Source organism: Chiloscyllium plagiosum, chromosome 40 (assembly GCF_004010195.1).
Source record: "Chiloscyllium plagiosum isolate BGI_BamShark_2017 chromosome 40, ASM401019v2, whole genome shotgun sequence".
Classification (NCBI taxonomy): Eukaryota; Metazoa; Chordata; class Chondrichthyes; order Orectolobiformes; family Hemiscylliidae; genus Chiloscyllium; species Chiloscyllium plagiosum.
Window position 1 is genome coordinate 12,392,591 of NC_057749.1, and position 14,321 is coordinate 12,406,911.

At 40.6% G+C, this 14,321-nt stretch overlaps 1 protein-coding gene across 4 annotated transcripts in view; it reads left to right on the plus strand.

Moving 5' to 3' along the window:
* LOC122542519 (neogenin-like) overlaps positions 1-14,321 on the plus strand; it is a 211,329-nt gene that overhangs the window by 5,451 nt on the left and 191,557 nt on the right. For 3 of the 4 annotated variants that reach the window (XM_043680345.1, XM_043680346.1, XM_043680347.1), the window contains exons 2-7: positions 759-984; positions 3,605-3,667; positions 4,527-4,647; positions 5,455-5,651; positions 7,331-7,429; positions 9,006-9,128. In XM_043680345.1, the coding sequence (XP_043536280.1) occupies positions 759-984; positions 3,605-3,667; positions 4,527-4,647; positions 5,455-5,651; positions 7,331-7,429; positions 9,006-9,128 (829 nt within the window). Of the gene's footprint in view, positions 1-758; positions 985-3,604; positions 3,668-4,526; positions 4,648-5,454; positions 5,652-7,330; positions 7,430-9,005; positions 12,400-14,321 lie in introns of those variants that run through there. The other variant, XM_043680348.1, reaches the window with a different exon arrangement.

Sequence of the window (14,321 nt, forward strand, 5' to 3'; positions counted from 1 at the left end):
GGGAAAGGAAGGTGGGAGATGTGGTGGGGATGAAAGGGAAGAGGGGAGACAGATAGGGTGGGGATGAAAGGGAAGGAGGGAGGAGAGCAGTGGGGGGGGATGGGAATGTGGAGATGGTGATGTTTTTGGGATATTTAGCTGATCTGGCACCATCAGTGGAGACCGAAACTGTTAAGGTTTTATTACACTGCCATTCAAACTTTCCTCTGAATGATTCTTTTACCATTACCTTTTCCCAACTCCTGTACACCGTGTACTACCAATGAAGGCAGGCATGCTAAACGCTTTCTTCACCATTCTATCTGCTGTGACTCCACTTTAAAGGTCTTTTGGTTTGGCAATGCTCCCCAGGGCCCTATTGTTTACTGTACAAATTCTGCCCTGGTTTACCTCACATTTAACTGAATTAAACTCCATCTGCCATTTCTTAGCCCTGATCAAATCTTTGCCCTTTAATCTTTCTCTTCCTTCACTGTATCCTCGACCATCCTTTTTCTTCTTCTCCCCCTCCCACTCCAAAATGACATTAAACCTGTCACGTTTCTACCTCACTTCAGCTCTGAGTCATTTTTGACTCCAACTCTGTTTCTCTCGCCACAGTTGCTGTCAGACCTGCTGAGCTTTTCCAACACTTGCTGTTTTAATCCAGCTTACCAGCATTTGCAAGGATTTTGCTTTAATTATACTATCACTGGGTAGTTCTTAGTTCTGCTGACTGCTTTTCTGTTCTGCTGACTGCTTCTCCTTCTCTTGACCAGTGTGAATGCCTGTGTGGATGTGGTGGTGTGTGGACTTGGACTTTTGAAAGCACTGGCATTGGATTCTGGGAACAAAGTGGACCATAACACACTTCAATCAAGAGAACATTTGAAGGAAACTTTCTCTTACTTCATGGATAAAGGAGTTGCAGCTGAACGATTCTTCACTGACAAAGAACTCTTTCAAAGCATTGCACAGACTGCGTCTCAATTCCCAGGAGCTAAGGTGCAGTTTCTGTTGATTAAGCAATCCTGCTGACAGGCCGTTGCCCACAGGCCAACGCCCAGTTTAAATCCAGCAGAAGAGAAAACAAGCTAAATCAAGAAGAATTGATTAGATGACAGCAAAATAGTTGGAGGAATAGTTGAAGGTGTAAGGTGTTGAGACATTTGGAGTTGCACAGTCTTGAGATTCTAGGGAAGAATGAGTTATTTCAGGAAAGGGTAAAGGGAATGAGAAAGACTGAGAGAAGTTTGTCTGAACATGGAAGGCGCTAATAAATTCAATGCCTGAAAGTGTTTCACATCCATTTCAGGAAATACCCTTCAATGCCTAAGTGAACAAGGCAGAATTCCACATGTACAATGAAGTACGTGACTAGAGTATCTGATTAGTGCACAAACATGAAAGATGTATTAGACAGGGCCACTGTTTAACATCTCATTCATAGGATATAGATTGAAATGTTAAGAGAGACAAGAGAGGAAAATTCGCAGGAAAATTTGCAAAGGAGGGCAAAAGGTTTTCTCAAGCTCCACTCCCTCAGCAGCTAGTATTTGACTTGGAAGTTTGGGAACTTGTGCCTCTGTGATATTTGTATAGACTTGTGAATATTGTTTATCCTGATTGAGTATATGAAATGGATTAAGTTTGTGATATTAGAACTGACTAAGTTTTATTACATTCTGTAACTTGGCAGAGGAAATTTATCTTGTGCAGCTTCGGTTCGCAATCTCCCTGGATCCAGTTGTCAGACAGGCTATGACTTAGTGGAATAATGATCATAAAGAAATAGCTATTATTTTATAATCAGTTGGTTTCTAAAGATAGACTTAACTCCTGATTTTAAAAAAATACATCAGTTGATCAGAAGACAGTGGAACGAGATGCATAAAATGAGTTTTTATGTCACGTCTGGAAGCAGTGTGTGAAAACTAACCAGAAATGGTGTAGTAAAATGCCTTCAATAACTCAGAGCCAACTTTTACACAAAGGGTTTTTGTCAATGAATCCAGACCCTGTCTGTGTACTAAATAGGAATACTAATAGCCCTGCATGTTGAAAACTAATATATGATATTTTGGACATAATTATTTCCTATCTTGGCTAGTACTTTTCTCATCATTAATTACTTTTTACATAGACATACAGGCACAGAAACAGACTCTTGGTTCAGCTCGTCCGTGCTGACCAGATATCCCAATCTGACCTAGTCCCATTTTCCAGCATTTGGCCTATCTTCCTCTAAACCCTTCCTATTCACATACTCATACCTTTTAAATGTTGTACCTGCTTCTACTACTTCCTCCGGTAGCGCTTTCCATATATACATTATCCTCTGCATGAAAACGTTAACCTTCAGGTCTGCTTTAAATCCTCCCCCTCTCACTTTAAACCTGTGCTGTCTAGTTTTGGACTCTCTCTCTCCCCCCCACCACCCTAGGAAAAAATACTTTAGCTATTCACCCTATCCATGCCCCCCATGATTTTAAAAACCTCTACCAGGTCAGTTCAGCCTCTGCTCCAGGGAAAAAAAGCCCTAGCCTATTCTGCCTCTCCTGACAACTCATCCTCCAATCCTGGCAACAATCATAAATCTTTTTCTCACCCTTCAAGTTTAAAGACATCCTTCCTATAGAAGAGCGACCAGAATTGTACACTGTATTCTAAAGGTGGCCTCACCAGTGTCCTGTATAGCCACAATGTGACCTCCCAACTCCTGTATTCAATATTCTAACCAATCATTGAGGTACAGTTCCAGAAGGTGCTGACACTCATTGGAATAGAGTTCCTGAAGCTGCTGGCTCTCCCTGGGGACAGGTGTTGACTGTAATCTCTATATAGAATCCCCACTGTTTGGAAACAGGCCATTTGGCCCAATGAGTCCACATCGACCCTCTGAGGAGTATTCCACCCAGACCCATTCCCTTGCCCCTATTACTGTACATTTCTCCTGACTAATGCACCTAAACTAGACATCCCTGAACACTATGGGCAATTTAACATGGCCAATTCACCTAAATGGCATTGACCTTTAATATCATGAGAACAGAAATGAAACAGTTATTAATTCTGCTGAAGGTAAATAGCTTCAAAACATGTTCAGATTCAAACATCAGTGATGGTTTTAGGATGATGTGGTAATTAGCAACTGCTTGTTATAGACTGACTCTCACCATGCATCTGAGCTTTCATGGTGAGTGCTGAGGTGGAGAAATTTGACTTGCGAAGACTTGACAAAACATCACAATGAAAATTTGAATTTATCATCACTGTCTTGTCAATGTTAAACATGGCCATTTTCAAAAACTTCCTTTACTTATTTTGGACTTCTCTAGGAGGCATTTTACACTTTGTAACAAGTGTTAAAATGCAGAAGAGTAGGAATTAACAGTCAGCGAGTGTGGGAAAAATTTGGGGCGGTGGTTTGTGTTTGGAGCATTACCAAATATTAGTGTCTTAATTTCACCAGTTATTCTGATTGAGTTTTGGATGCAAAACTCAACATGGCCCAAGGGACAGATCTGGAAGACATGGTTGGGAAGGTGCAGAGCAATTTGAGCAGATGAATTAAGGTCATTCTTGGCTGTCACTGACATTGTTTCTCTATTTAATTTTTTAACAGCACTTTGTTGGAGGAAATGCTGCCCTGATCGGTCAGAAGCTGAGCACGAATCTAAACCTCTCGGTTAGTCTGTTATTCCTATTTGCTGGAGCAGGGATAGAACAGTCTCAGAAAGGTTGGAAATAGAATCCTTACTATTTTCAGCTCGGTTATTTTGTCAATTTTGTTCTTGTAGCTTAAATCCATATAGTGCGGACTTACGGTTAGTGATCCAGGTGTATTGATCCTGAATGGGATACATTTCTTGAAGGTGCTGACTCTCACTGGGATGCAGTTCCTAAAGGTGCTGACTCTCAGTGGGATACAGTTCCTAAAGGTGCTGACTCTCAGTGGGATACAGTTCCTAAAGGTGCTGACTCTCACTGGGATACAGTTCCTAAAGGTGCTCACTCACTCTTGGACTATTTTAGTATGTTCTGATTTCCCAAAGTATGAATCTTGACCTCTTCGTGCTTGTTGAGGCAGCAGTGATTCCCAATCCTTTGTTCCTTTACGTTCCATGTGCTGCAGAGGCGAGGAGTTTGAATCTTAAGTGATTTTCAGCTTTCTTATCCCGTTGTGTGAGGCCATTTGTTAACACTGTATGGAATGGTATGGATTGGTCCTGTATTGTTTTCATCTGAGTTAACTAACAGTGCTGTGCAAAATATCCTTTGATGACATTAATTTGGCTCAGCAGTGATCAACAGCTTTAACACTACTGGTGTCTCTGGATGTACCAGAGATTTAGTTCCTTAAGTGTTTCTCTGAGCACTTTATCCCTGCCTGAAATTTGATGAAGGGCTCACCGTTTCTGGGAAAATATTGGCATAGGCCTCCGTTAGTGGCTTTGTGTTGTACATGCCCTGAATGTGTTGTGATAGCTGGTGTACTTTATATAGTGCTGTTATTGGGATGAATATTATACTTAATTTGACTGCAGGTGCTGCTGTGTGGTCCAGTTGGCCCCAAGCTTCGTGAACTCTTGGATGATCGGATTATTGTCCCAGCAGAATCATTGCAGGAGGTGGATGAGTATCATCTCATTCTGGAATATCAGAGTGGTGAGTTTGGAGAGAGCAGTACTATGTTATGCCAATTATAACATCAATTACTTCCAATGGCATCCTCTTCCTGGGCTTGACTGGTGAATCCACCTGCCAGAATTCCTTATCCAGTGACCCTCGCAAGGAACATGTCCTTATTGAATGAGGCAGAATTGGGCTAGGCTGTGATGCCTTCTTTCATAATGTTGACGAATGATGTGATATTGAATATAGGTAATTCCTGTTATGGTCACAGTGTCCCAAAGTACTTTAAGACAATCAAATGTTATCACAGTTGTAATGTAGGTGAGAAAGACTGAAACAATAATGCAGCGGAATAGTAAAGTGGTGGGAGGAGTGGAGGAATTAGTGTTCACTTTCAATTAAAGATGCTTATAGGGAGATGATTAAAATTTGAGATGGCAATGTTCACTGGTTGAGCAGCTTTATCTTACTATGCCTGACTGAATCATTTCTGCCCCAAAATGAGGATTGCTGTGTTTGAGCCCCATTCTCAGGTATTGAGCATATTATCTAAGACAGTACTATACTCCAGCAATATGTTAATCTGCACCCTGCTTCTTCTAGAGCAAATTTAAAAACTTTTCAGTGCTGTTTGCAGGAGAACGTCTCCACTGTGTATACGTAATGCTCAGCCTTTGTCACATTGTAAGTCCTGACATCACTCCATGTAACTGTTAGCTCAATTCTCACTCAAAACTCTGCCATACAGCCGCCGGGTGGGCCTACAGTGAGAGCTGAAGTTAAAGCTCTGTCCTGCTGGATAATATAACATATGATTGCTGGCTATTGTATGTTATGCAGGAGATGAGTGGGGGTCGATTAAAGCACCTCAGGCCAACCGCTTCATTTTTTCCCATGATGTGTCAAATGGAGAGATGAACATGATGGAGACCTTAATATCAAGTCTGGAGGAATTTGAACCTGAGCTGGTTGTCCTTTCGGGTCTGCACATGATGGAGGGACAGGGGAAGGAAGAACGAAATAAGAGACTACAGCAGGTAAGGCAGAAATACATCAGTAAACTTGTTGTAGGATAATGACTGTCTCTCATTGCGTTGAACTCAGGATGGTGATACAGCAGTCTTTAATCACTCCTCTTGGAAAGAATTCCTTAAACATCTGTCATTCAGAACCTTCGAAGCCTTTCTTTGTTCTGTTTTGAAAGGACCAAGGTAATTTTAGATTGCACAGTGAAGATCAACTCCTATCATGTAAACCATATTATTCTGTTTTCTAATACTTCACAAATACCATGAGATTTTTTAAAAAACGTGTTGCAGGTACTGCACAATGTAGATTATTGCTGTTAGACTCTGGACTGTGTTGGGTAATGTCATAAATAATGATGTTAAAATATTTTCAGGACCTGGTATGGTCCTGTAATCAACACTTAACTGAGACCTGGAGATGGGATTTAGTACTAAAATAAATAGATGTTTATAATTAATGAGATAAGCTAAAGTTATGTGCAAAACAGAGAGAGTTGAAATTGAGGATGTGCATCTGTTAAGCTGCACAGGGTCTAAAACAGCTATTCAAACACATTATTTTTCCCATTCTAATCTCTGTTTCCATTAATTCCTTTCACCTGTCTCCAATTTTCCCTTCCTGTTTGGGGTATTGTCCATTTTCTCATTTCACTTTTACGCAAGAATGTTTTTTAATCTCTTTGCCCTCTCTTTCTACTTGCAAACCTTTTGATTTTAACATTCATACATTTTTTAACCTAGAGGTTTGGTACTTCTCAATGGTTCCTCAGTCATTTCAGAGGACTTCTAAGAGTCAACTGCATTGATCTGACCTTGTAGGTTAGATTAGGTAGGGGTGAGATTTTCTCTTTAAAGATTATTAATGAACTATTTGAACTGGGGAGGCAACATCACTAAGTTATTAATCCAGAGGCCCAAATCATGTTCTGGTGATCTGACTTAAAATCCTACAGTAGAAAATGGTGAAATATGAATACAATAAAAATCTGGAATTAAGAGTCTAAAGTGACCATTGTTAGGAAATCCTTTAGGGAAGGAAATCTACTGTCCTTACCTGGTCTGGCCTATGCGTGACTCCAGATCCACAGCAATGTGGATGCCTCATAACTGCCCTCTGGGCAATTAGGGTGGACACTTTATGCTGGCCTAGACAACAATGCCCATATTTTGTGAATGGATGAAAAAAAAATTACGAATCTTCCATGGCCAAGAAATTGTCCCAGTCATAAATTCTAGAACTGTTGTCTGTTGTGTCGTACATGTTTCCTGTTCCTTCATTGATCTATATTGATCTGATCTGCTCTGCTATCCAGCAATTCCTGCTGGAAATTGGCCTTTGGCATCAGGTGATTTCAGAAATGAGCTTGGCTGCAATACCCTGTATGAAAGCTAAGCTGTGAGTAGATGTTGTAAAGCTGATATTCCATGGCACTGCACTCTGAGTTGATGTCATCAAGAACATTTAGGCAGGGATATTGACTTTTCCTATACATGAATCATTAATCATTGTAGGAATACTTGTCATTTTCAGACCTGGGATATAGCTTTCATTGCTTCATATGGAAGGGTTCATGTTGAGGTTTGTCACAGGTTTGCAAGAAGTTTGTTAAAGAATGTTACTCAACTGCACTCCAATCCTTGTGTTTGATTTTGAACATAATGCCTTTTTCAATTCCCCAAAACAACAGGTTAGTGTGTTAATCTCAGAGATACCAAATGAGATTTCAGTACACCTGGAGCTGGCCAGCATGACCGACAAGACGTATATGAATACCATTGTTGATCAGGTAAACATTATTTTAGGTGGTGGTGGGATTGGGATTCTGTACATAAGAATGTGGATGTAACTGATCAGGTCATAAGGCTCTTGGACTTGCCTTCTGGTGTCTGCTGAGTTGCCTGATCTCAGTCAGTTCTTCAGTTGCTAAAATAAAGGTGATCTTGATTTCTGTGGGCTCAGTCAGCTCAGGTACTTGCTGCTCTTTGCTGTCCAGTCAAACATCAAAAGGTAGAAAATTGGAGCAAAGGGAGACTGTTCAACCCATTAAGTTTGCTTTGCCATTCAGTATGATCCTCCATCTCCATGCCATGGTCTCTCCCCTTACCACTTGACACCTTTAGTGTCTGGAAGTCTAACTACTAGTTAAATATATTTGGTGACTTTGCCCCCACTATCTTCAGTGATCGAGAATTCACAGATTTATCACCATCTGAGTGAAGGAATTTTGCCTCATCTCAGTCAAAATGCCCCACTGCATATCTTGAGACGGCACTCCCTTGTTGTGAACCCTTGGCCAGTGGAGACATCAACTCTGCATCATTTTGTCCAGCCCTATCAGAATTTTGTGTTTTGATTAGATCCCTTTTCTTCAAGGAGGCCACTCAGTCCATCGTGTCTGCACTAGTTCTCTGGGCTAAGTTGACTAAGATGCTTGCTGCTCTTTACTGTGCAGCTACCCTGGTGGAGAGTGCAGTCTTATTAGGATGGACATGTACACATGCATGAATGCACACACCTTCTGCCAATGAAGAGTGTATGTTAGGAATGTGTTAGTTTATCTCCATCTCCCTTTTCACTCACAAATCTTAACTATGAACCTCTCTGATCAGGTTTGTACCCCAGACTCAGCACTGAAACATCCTTCGTTGAAGTCACAAATTACTATGATGTACTATTCCTCCTCCACATTCTCCACAGCCTGTCTGCTGAAATTGATGTGGTCGCCACTTGTCTCCGATGCCTCTCCATTGTCTTTCCTTCTTTATAAATATCATTCTGACGTCCTATATTGCTATAACTAGAGCATTTCTATTATTGGCCTGTCTTTCTGCTACTGTGATGTTATCTCTTGTGTCCCTAAAAAGCGCAACCTTGACCATTTCCTATTGCTTCTTTACATGCTGTCAACTAAATCAACCTTGGCTTTGGTGTCAGGTTCCATGTACGCAATGACTGCATGAACTTTATCTCACTGCACCTTTCCTTATCCTTTCACTGTCTGTAGTCAGACTGCTTGTCCAACACCAGTCCTACAGAAGTTACTATTCCAGTTAAGCCTTAGGAAGACTGAAGCCATTATCTTCAATCTACTCCAATAATTCCATCCCCATCTTTGGACGCTTTATCAGGCTGAAGCAATTTATGGACAATTTTGATGAATGGTTTGAACCTGATCGCAGTTTCCTAATCTCATCCCCTCCATTGCAAGTACTGCACTGTGGCACTATCCATCTCTGCTCCTCCCTTCAGCTGCTGTCCACGCCCACATCTTAACTTGATTTTTCAATTTCAGAATTACCTCTTGTGTATGTTGGGCATACTGTTGGTTCATTACTCTGCTGATCAGTTTTTATTCTTCTTAGCAGGTTCTTACCATTGTAAACTCGATTGGCCTGAATGAGCAAGAGCTGTTGTTCATCAGTCAGGCTGGTTCAGGACCTCACTCCTCGCAGAAGCATTGGAATGGGGCTCCTGATATTGGAATGGTTAGTGATATTATTTTTTGGCTTCTCAAAGAATACGGACGCACTGATTCACGTAAGGATTCGGATTTAACTCGTATTCATTTCCACACACTGGCCTATCACATCTTGGCAACTGTAGATGGTTACTGGAGTAATCAAATATCATCTCTTGTGGCTGGTGCGAGAGTTGCTGGGAATCAGGCATGTGGCACTGATGCAATTGATCCAACAAAAGTTGTTCTCGAATTTCCCAAAGAATTTGTGTTCTCGCAAATGGACGGATTGCTGAAGAGTAAGAAAATGACTTTGAACCCAACCAACCCCGTGCATACGTGGCACAGAGAAAACATCTCGTTTTTCATCACTCCTGTTCTGATTTGTGTCAATCCAGTAAGGACAGTGGGATTGGGAGACACCATCTCCGCAGAAGGGCTTTTATATTCTGAGCGAGTGTCTTTTCTGTGAACCTTCCTGTACAAAAATACCGAACAAAACTCTGTATTTAAGGCAAATACTCTGTGTCTATTGTGTAGGAATTGGGGTGGTGGTGGTCAAATAAACTCCAGCAGGAGCAGGAAACAGCTGAGGCTTTTGCTCCGTTTAGACCAAAGCCTGATGTATAAAAGTTGACCAGGACTTGATCCAGAAACGCACTCTTCTTTTTGCTATTTCCATTTGCTAATACCCCTTACTCTTTATTGTATTTGTTACAGTTTTAATTTTTTTCCATCAGGAAATGACTGCAAGTTCTAATTTCTTTCTGTTGTGTTAAAGTGAACTTTGGAAATCTGGGTGGAGAGTGCTTGTCTTGTCTTGTTTGAGAAACCGTGATTTTGTGACTGGCATATTTTCAGTGTTGTGGGTTGTATGATGCCAATGTTAGATTCTGATTCTTCATCTTGGGAACCTGAATTCTGATCGAGCCCCGTTTGTTTGGGTGAAAATCTTCACCATCTGATCACTGTGAAGATCTTCAGTTGGTGGTTTTAATTCAATGGGTTTAAGTTTACAACATTGTGCTTCCCCTAATTTGACACGAATGATAGAAACCAAATGATAATCAGTATGAGAGGTGGAACGCTAACTTGAGTAACGCAGTGGGGTGCTTTGCTGAGTTAAGGGTTGGGGCATCTTATTGGGAAATTGCAGAGAAATCTTTACTACTGTGGTTGGCTCTTGAAGTGCTTTATTCTGCAGTCCCAGAGCAGATTGAATAAGCCTGTAGAGTGTACACTGTTTGAGAACCTAAAGGAAACGTTCATCTCCAGGGGAGGGGCAGCTCATGGTAGCTCCTTATACTCCTGTAAATGAGAAAGCTAATGCAAAAAAAAGTAGATTTTTAAAGAAAATATTTATTTGCAAAATTCATTTAAACTATTAGTTTAGTGTGACAATTTTTGGAGTGGAAAAACAATACCTGTACTTGCTTTGTTTCCAGTTTAGGTGCATGATAAAATACAAGAAAAATTCGTTGGAACTGTTTTCACTTCATTAGCTGTGACTGACAGATATCAATCAGTACTTCCTCTGTGTTATACAGCTCCAAATGTGTCTCCATAGATTTGGCAGACCATGATGTAGAATTGTGCAGGAGTTTAAATAGTCATATTCTGTTACATTTTACTGATCTCTGCTGACAGTAATTCAGCTGATTTTTGTTCAAATTATTGTTATACTGAATGGTTTCAGCTTTGTCTTCTATATGGCATTAGGTGAGGTTAATAACTTGTATTTTTGTGCTTAATTAAATTGCTACTAGCTAATAACATTGATTCAGGGAAAAAAATCTCCTCCATGGGATCCCTGAATTTCTATTTATTTCGGGAGGATTTGGTGAAATAAAGAGCGGATGAAGGGGGAAAATTGCTAAATTTTCCCTGTTTTTAGGAAGTGCTTGAACTGATTTTGATCATGATTCTGATTTTTAGCTATGCCTAACGTGGCTGAAGACAAAACGTAGTTCTACCAAGTAACAATGTAAGTATAAAAGTCCCAGTTCCCACGGAGATGCTGTCTTATGTGATGCTGAATCAGCTGACCGGGAAGTTGCAAAGTTTGATTGACAGTCTATGCTGTGTCGGCTAATTTTCACGTTGGGGCAGCTATACTGTTCTGTAGTTCATTCTGAACCAGAATGGAAAAAGCTGAGGTTCCTGATATCCCTGGTGCAGACTCAGATTTTTGCTTAAGAGGCTGAATCAGACTCTGCTGTTATGTTCCACATAGAATAGCCTCCTAACCACCATGCAAAGTTGCATGTGAGGCTTTGGCGTTGGTGCTTGTATAATAGGATTTGATGTCTGGTATTTAAAATTCCTGTAATTCAGCTGGAGAATATATACACCTGATCCATAGAGGGAAATTAAAAATAAATAAGAACCTGAAAATCAGATTGTCTTCCTCCCACCATTCACTCCAAATTAGATTATCCCTTTGAGAACAGTATTTGAATCAGAAGCAAATGGCAGAATTAGTGGTGTGTACAGCTAACCTCCCCCTCTCTGAGAGCTTTTGGGAATATTGCTGAGTCAACAACACGCTGGGGCTTAAACTGCTTTCTCTTTTATTCCTTGATGGATTCTTGTAGGAAATCAATTCCACTTCTATTGGAAATATTGATTTGGGTATTTAATATTTGCTTTCTCAAGCAATGAGTTACATTCTTTATTCTCCCTGTCTGCTAATTCCTTTTAAAAAGCTCCTGGATTGTGGTTGTGCTGTTACATTTTTCAGAGGGAAGACCATTGTTGCAGGAAGAGGTGGTGGCAAATGTTCTGTTGGTGGTTCATTCAACCGTTGCTTTTCACAGCCCTTAGTGTCAGAGGCATGTCTATACTGTCTCCTTGCCCCCTCTTGTGACACTGCTGAGAACAACATAAGTTTGTCCACTGTGGCAAGGATTTGACCATGTGGCTATTAGAGCTTCAGTTCATTTGCAAGGACCAATTTTTTTAGTTTTCTCCATAATATATACTTGTTAGCATGAACATATGGTTTAAATTGCGATCGATTTTGCAGAATGACGTTTGACAGTTTTGGTTGACTCTTGCTATTTTTTTAACACTGGTTGCTGTATGTTATCTTTCACATCCGTATAAAGAAGTCTGGTGGTAACTCGTGGGAATGCTGAATTCATGTCTTCTATCTCTTGATCAAAGTGCTGTTGTCAAACATTACTTGAAAATTGAGGTTTTTTCTGTAACATATGTGGTTTAAGGCACTGTATCAATCTAGTAAATATATAACTTTTTTTAAAGCAAGATTTTGCAATAAATTGTTTTTTTTCTAACAATGTAGCAGTGAAAGATGTTTTCTATTTGAGGAAATGATTGCAAATATGTTTTGGATGTGTGCAATACTGCATTGATTCATTCAGAGTATACCTGTTTGTCTATTATATTCTGCACTAAGGCCAGGTCTGAAACACCAATCTCATGGGGACCTTCTGTGAGGGAGGAATATCTGTAATTCATGTTGCCTTCCTCATGGCAGGCAGTGACCAGTGGGGTACCGCAGGGATCAATACTGGGACCGCAGCTTTTTACAATATATGTTAATGATATAGAAGATGGTATTAGCAATAACATTAGCAAATTTGCTGATGATACTAAGCTGGGTGGCAGGGTGAAATGTGATGAGGATGTTAGGAGATTACAGAGTGACCTGGACAAGTTAGGTGAGTTGTCAGATGCATGGCAGATGCAGTTTAATGTGGATAAATGTATGATTATCCACTTTGGTGGCAAGAACAGGAAGGCAGATTACTACCTAAATGGATTCTGGATTAGTGGTGCTGGAAGAGCACAGGAGTTCAGGCAGCATCCGAGGAGCAGTAAAATCGATGTTTCGGGCAAAAGCCCTTCATATTCCTGATGAAGGGCTTTTGCACGAAACATCGATTTTACTGCTTCTCAGATGCTGCCTGAACTGCTGTGCTCTTCCAGCACCACTAATCCAGAATCTAGTTTCCTGCATCTGCAGTCATTGTTTTTACCTGCTACCTAAATGGAATCAATTTAGGTAAAGGGGCAGTACAGAGAGATCTGGGTGTTCTTGTACACCAGTCAATGAAGGTAAGCATGCAGGCACAGCAGGTAGTGAAGAAGGCTAATAGCACGCTGGCCTTCATAACAAGAGGGATTGAGTATAGAATGTTTCCGCTGATGGGTGAGTGCCGAACCAGAGGACACAGCTTAAAAAAAACGGGGTAGACCATTTAGTACATAGATGAGAAACTTCTTCACCCAGAGAGTGGTGGCTGTGTGGAGTGCTCTTCCCCAGAGGGCAGTGGAGGCCCAGTCTCTGGATTCATTTAAGAAAGAGTTGGATAGAGCTGTCAAGGATAGTGGAATCAAGGGTTATGGAGATAAGGCAGGAACAGCATACTAATTAAGGATGATCAGCCATGATCATATTGAATGGTGGTGCAGGCTCAAAGGGCAGAATGGCCTAATCCTGCACCTATTGTCTATTGTCATCGTGGAGAGTGAAATAACTCCATCTACCCTTTACAATGAAGTATGTGGGGGCTGTCTCCTTTCATAAAATGCAGGTATCCTTTTGGATTATTAATCCAGTATTCCAACTTGGTACTTCATTTCTATTTAGAAAGGTTATTGAAAGTGGGACCTGAAGCAAAGATATGAACCTGAACCATTATTAAGCACTCCGCGATGTTAGCCAACTGGAGAATGTTAATCTAAGGTTACCTTATTCTGAGGAAGTTTGGTACAATTAGAGAGCCAACATTTAGATGAGACATTAGACTGAAGTCTTCCCTTGCCTGTTGATTACTTGAGAGTTGGTAGGGTTTGTCCCAGTGCCAATTCCAATGTGTCTCAAAGCAGCATCATTAAAATAGAAAATTATTACATATGTTTTCTTCATTAAAACAGTGACTGTGCTGAAACAGCCACGAAAGAGCTTTGGATTTGATTTCACGTTCTGAAATGCTCTGGCGTGAACCCAACTTGATTATCTAATTACTATGATTGTACGGGTATGATGAGTTCCAGTCAAAAATAATAACCGAAAGTTGAAACTTCAATTAATTGTAACTTTTTAAAGGATCAGATAATGTCAGGCCCCTGGGTCAGGTCCAGGAGGGTGTGATGGGTGAGGGATAATGTACTAAGTTGAATCCTAAAACTAAATGTTGTCTGTGTTGGTCTTGTCCAGGTTTTTGCTGCAGTGCGTCTAGTCCTTCCTATTACC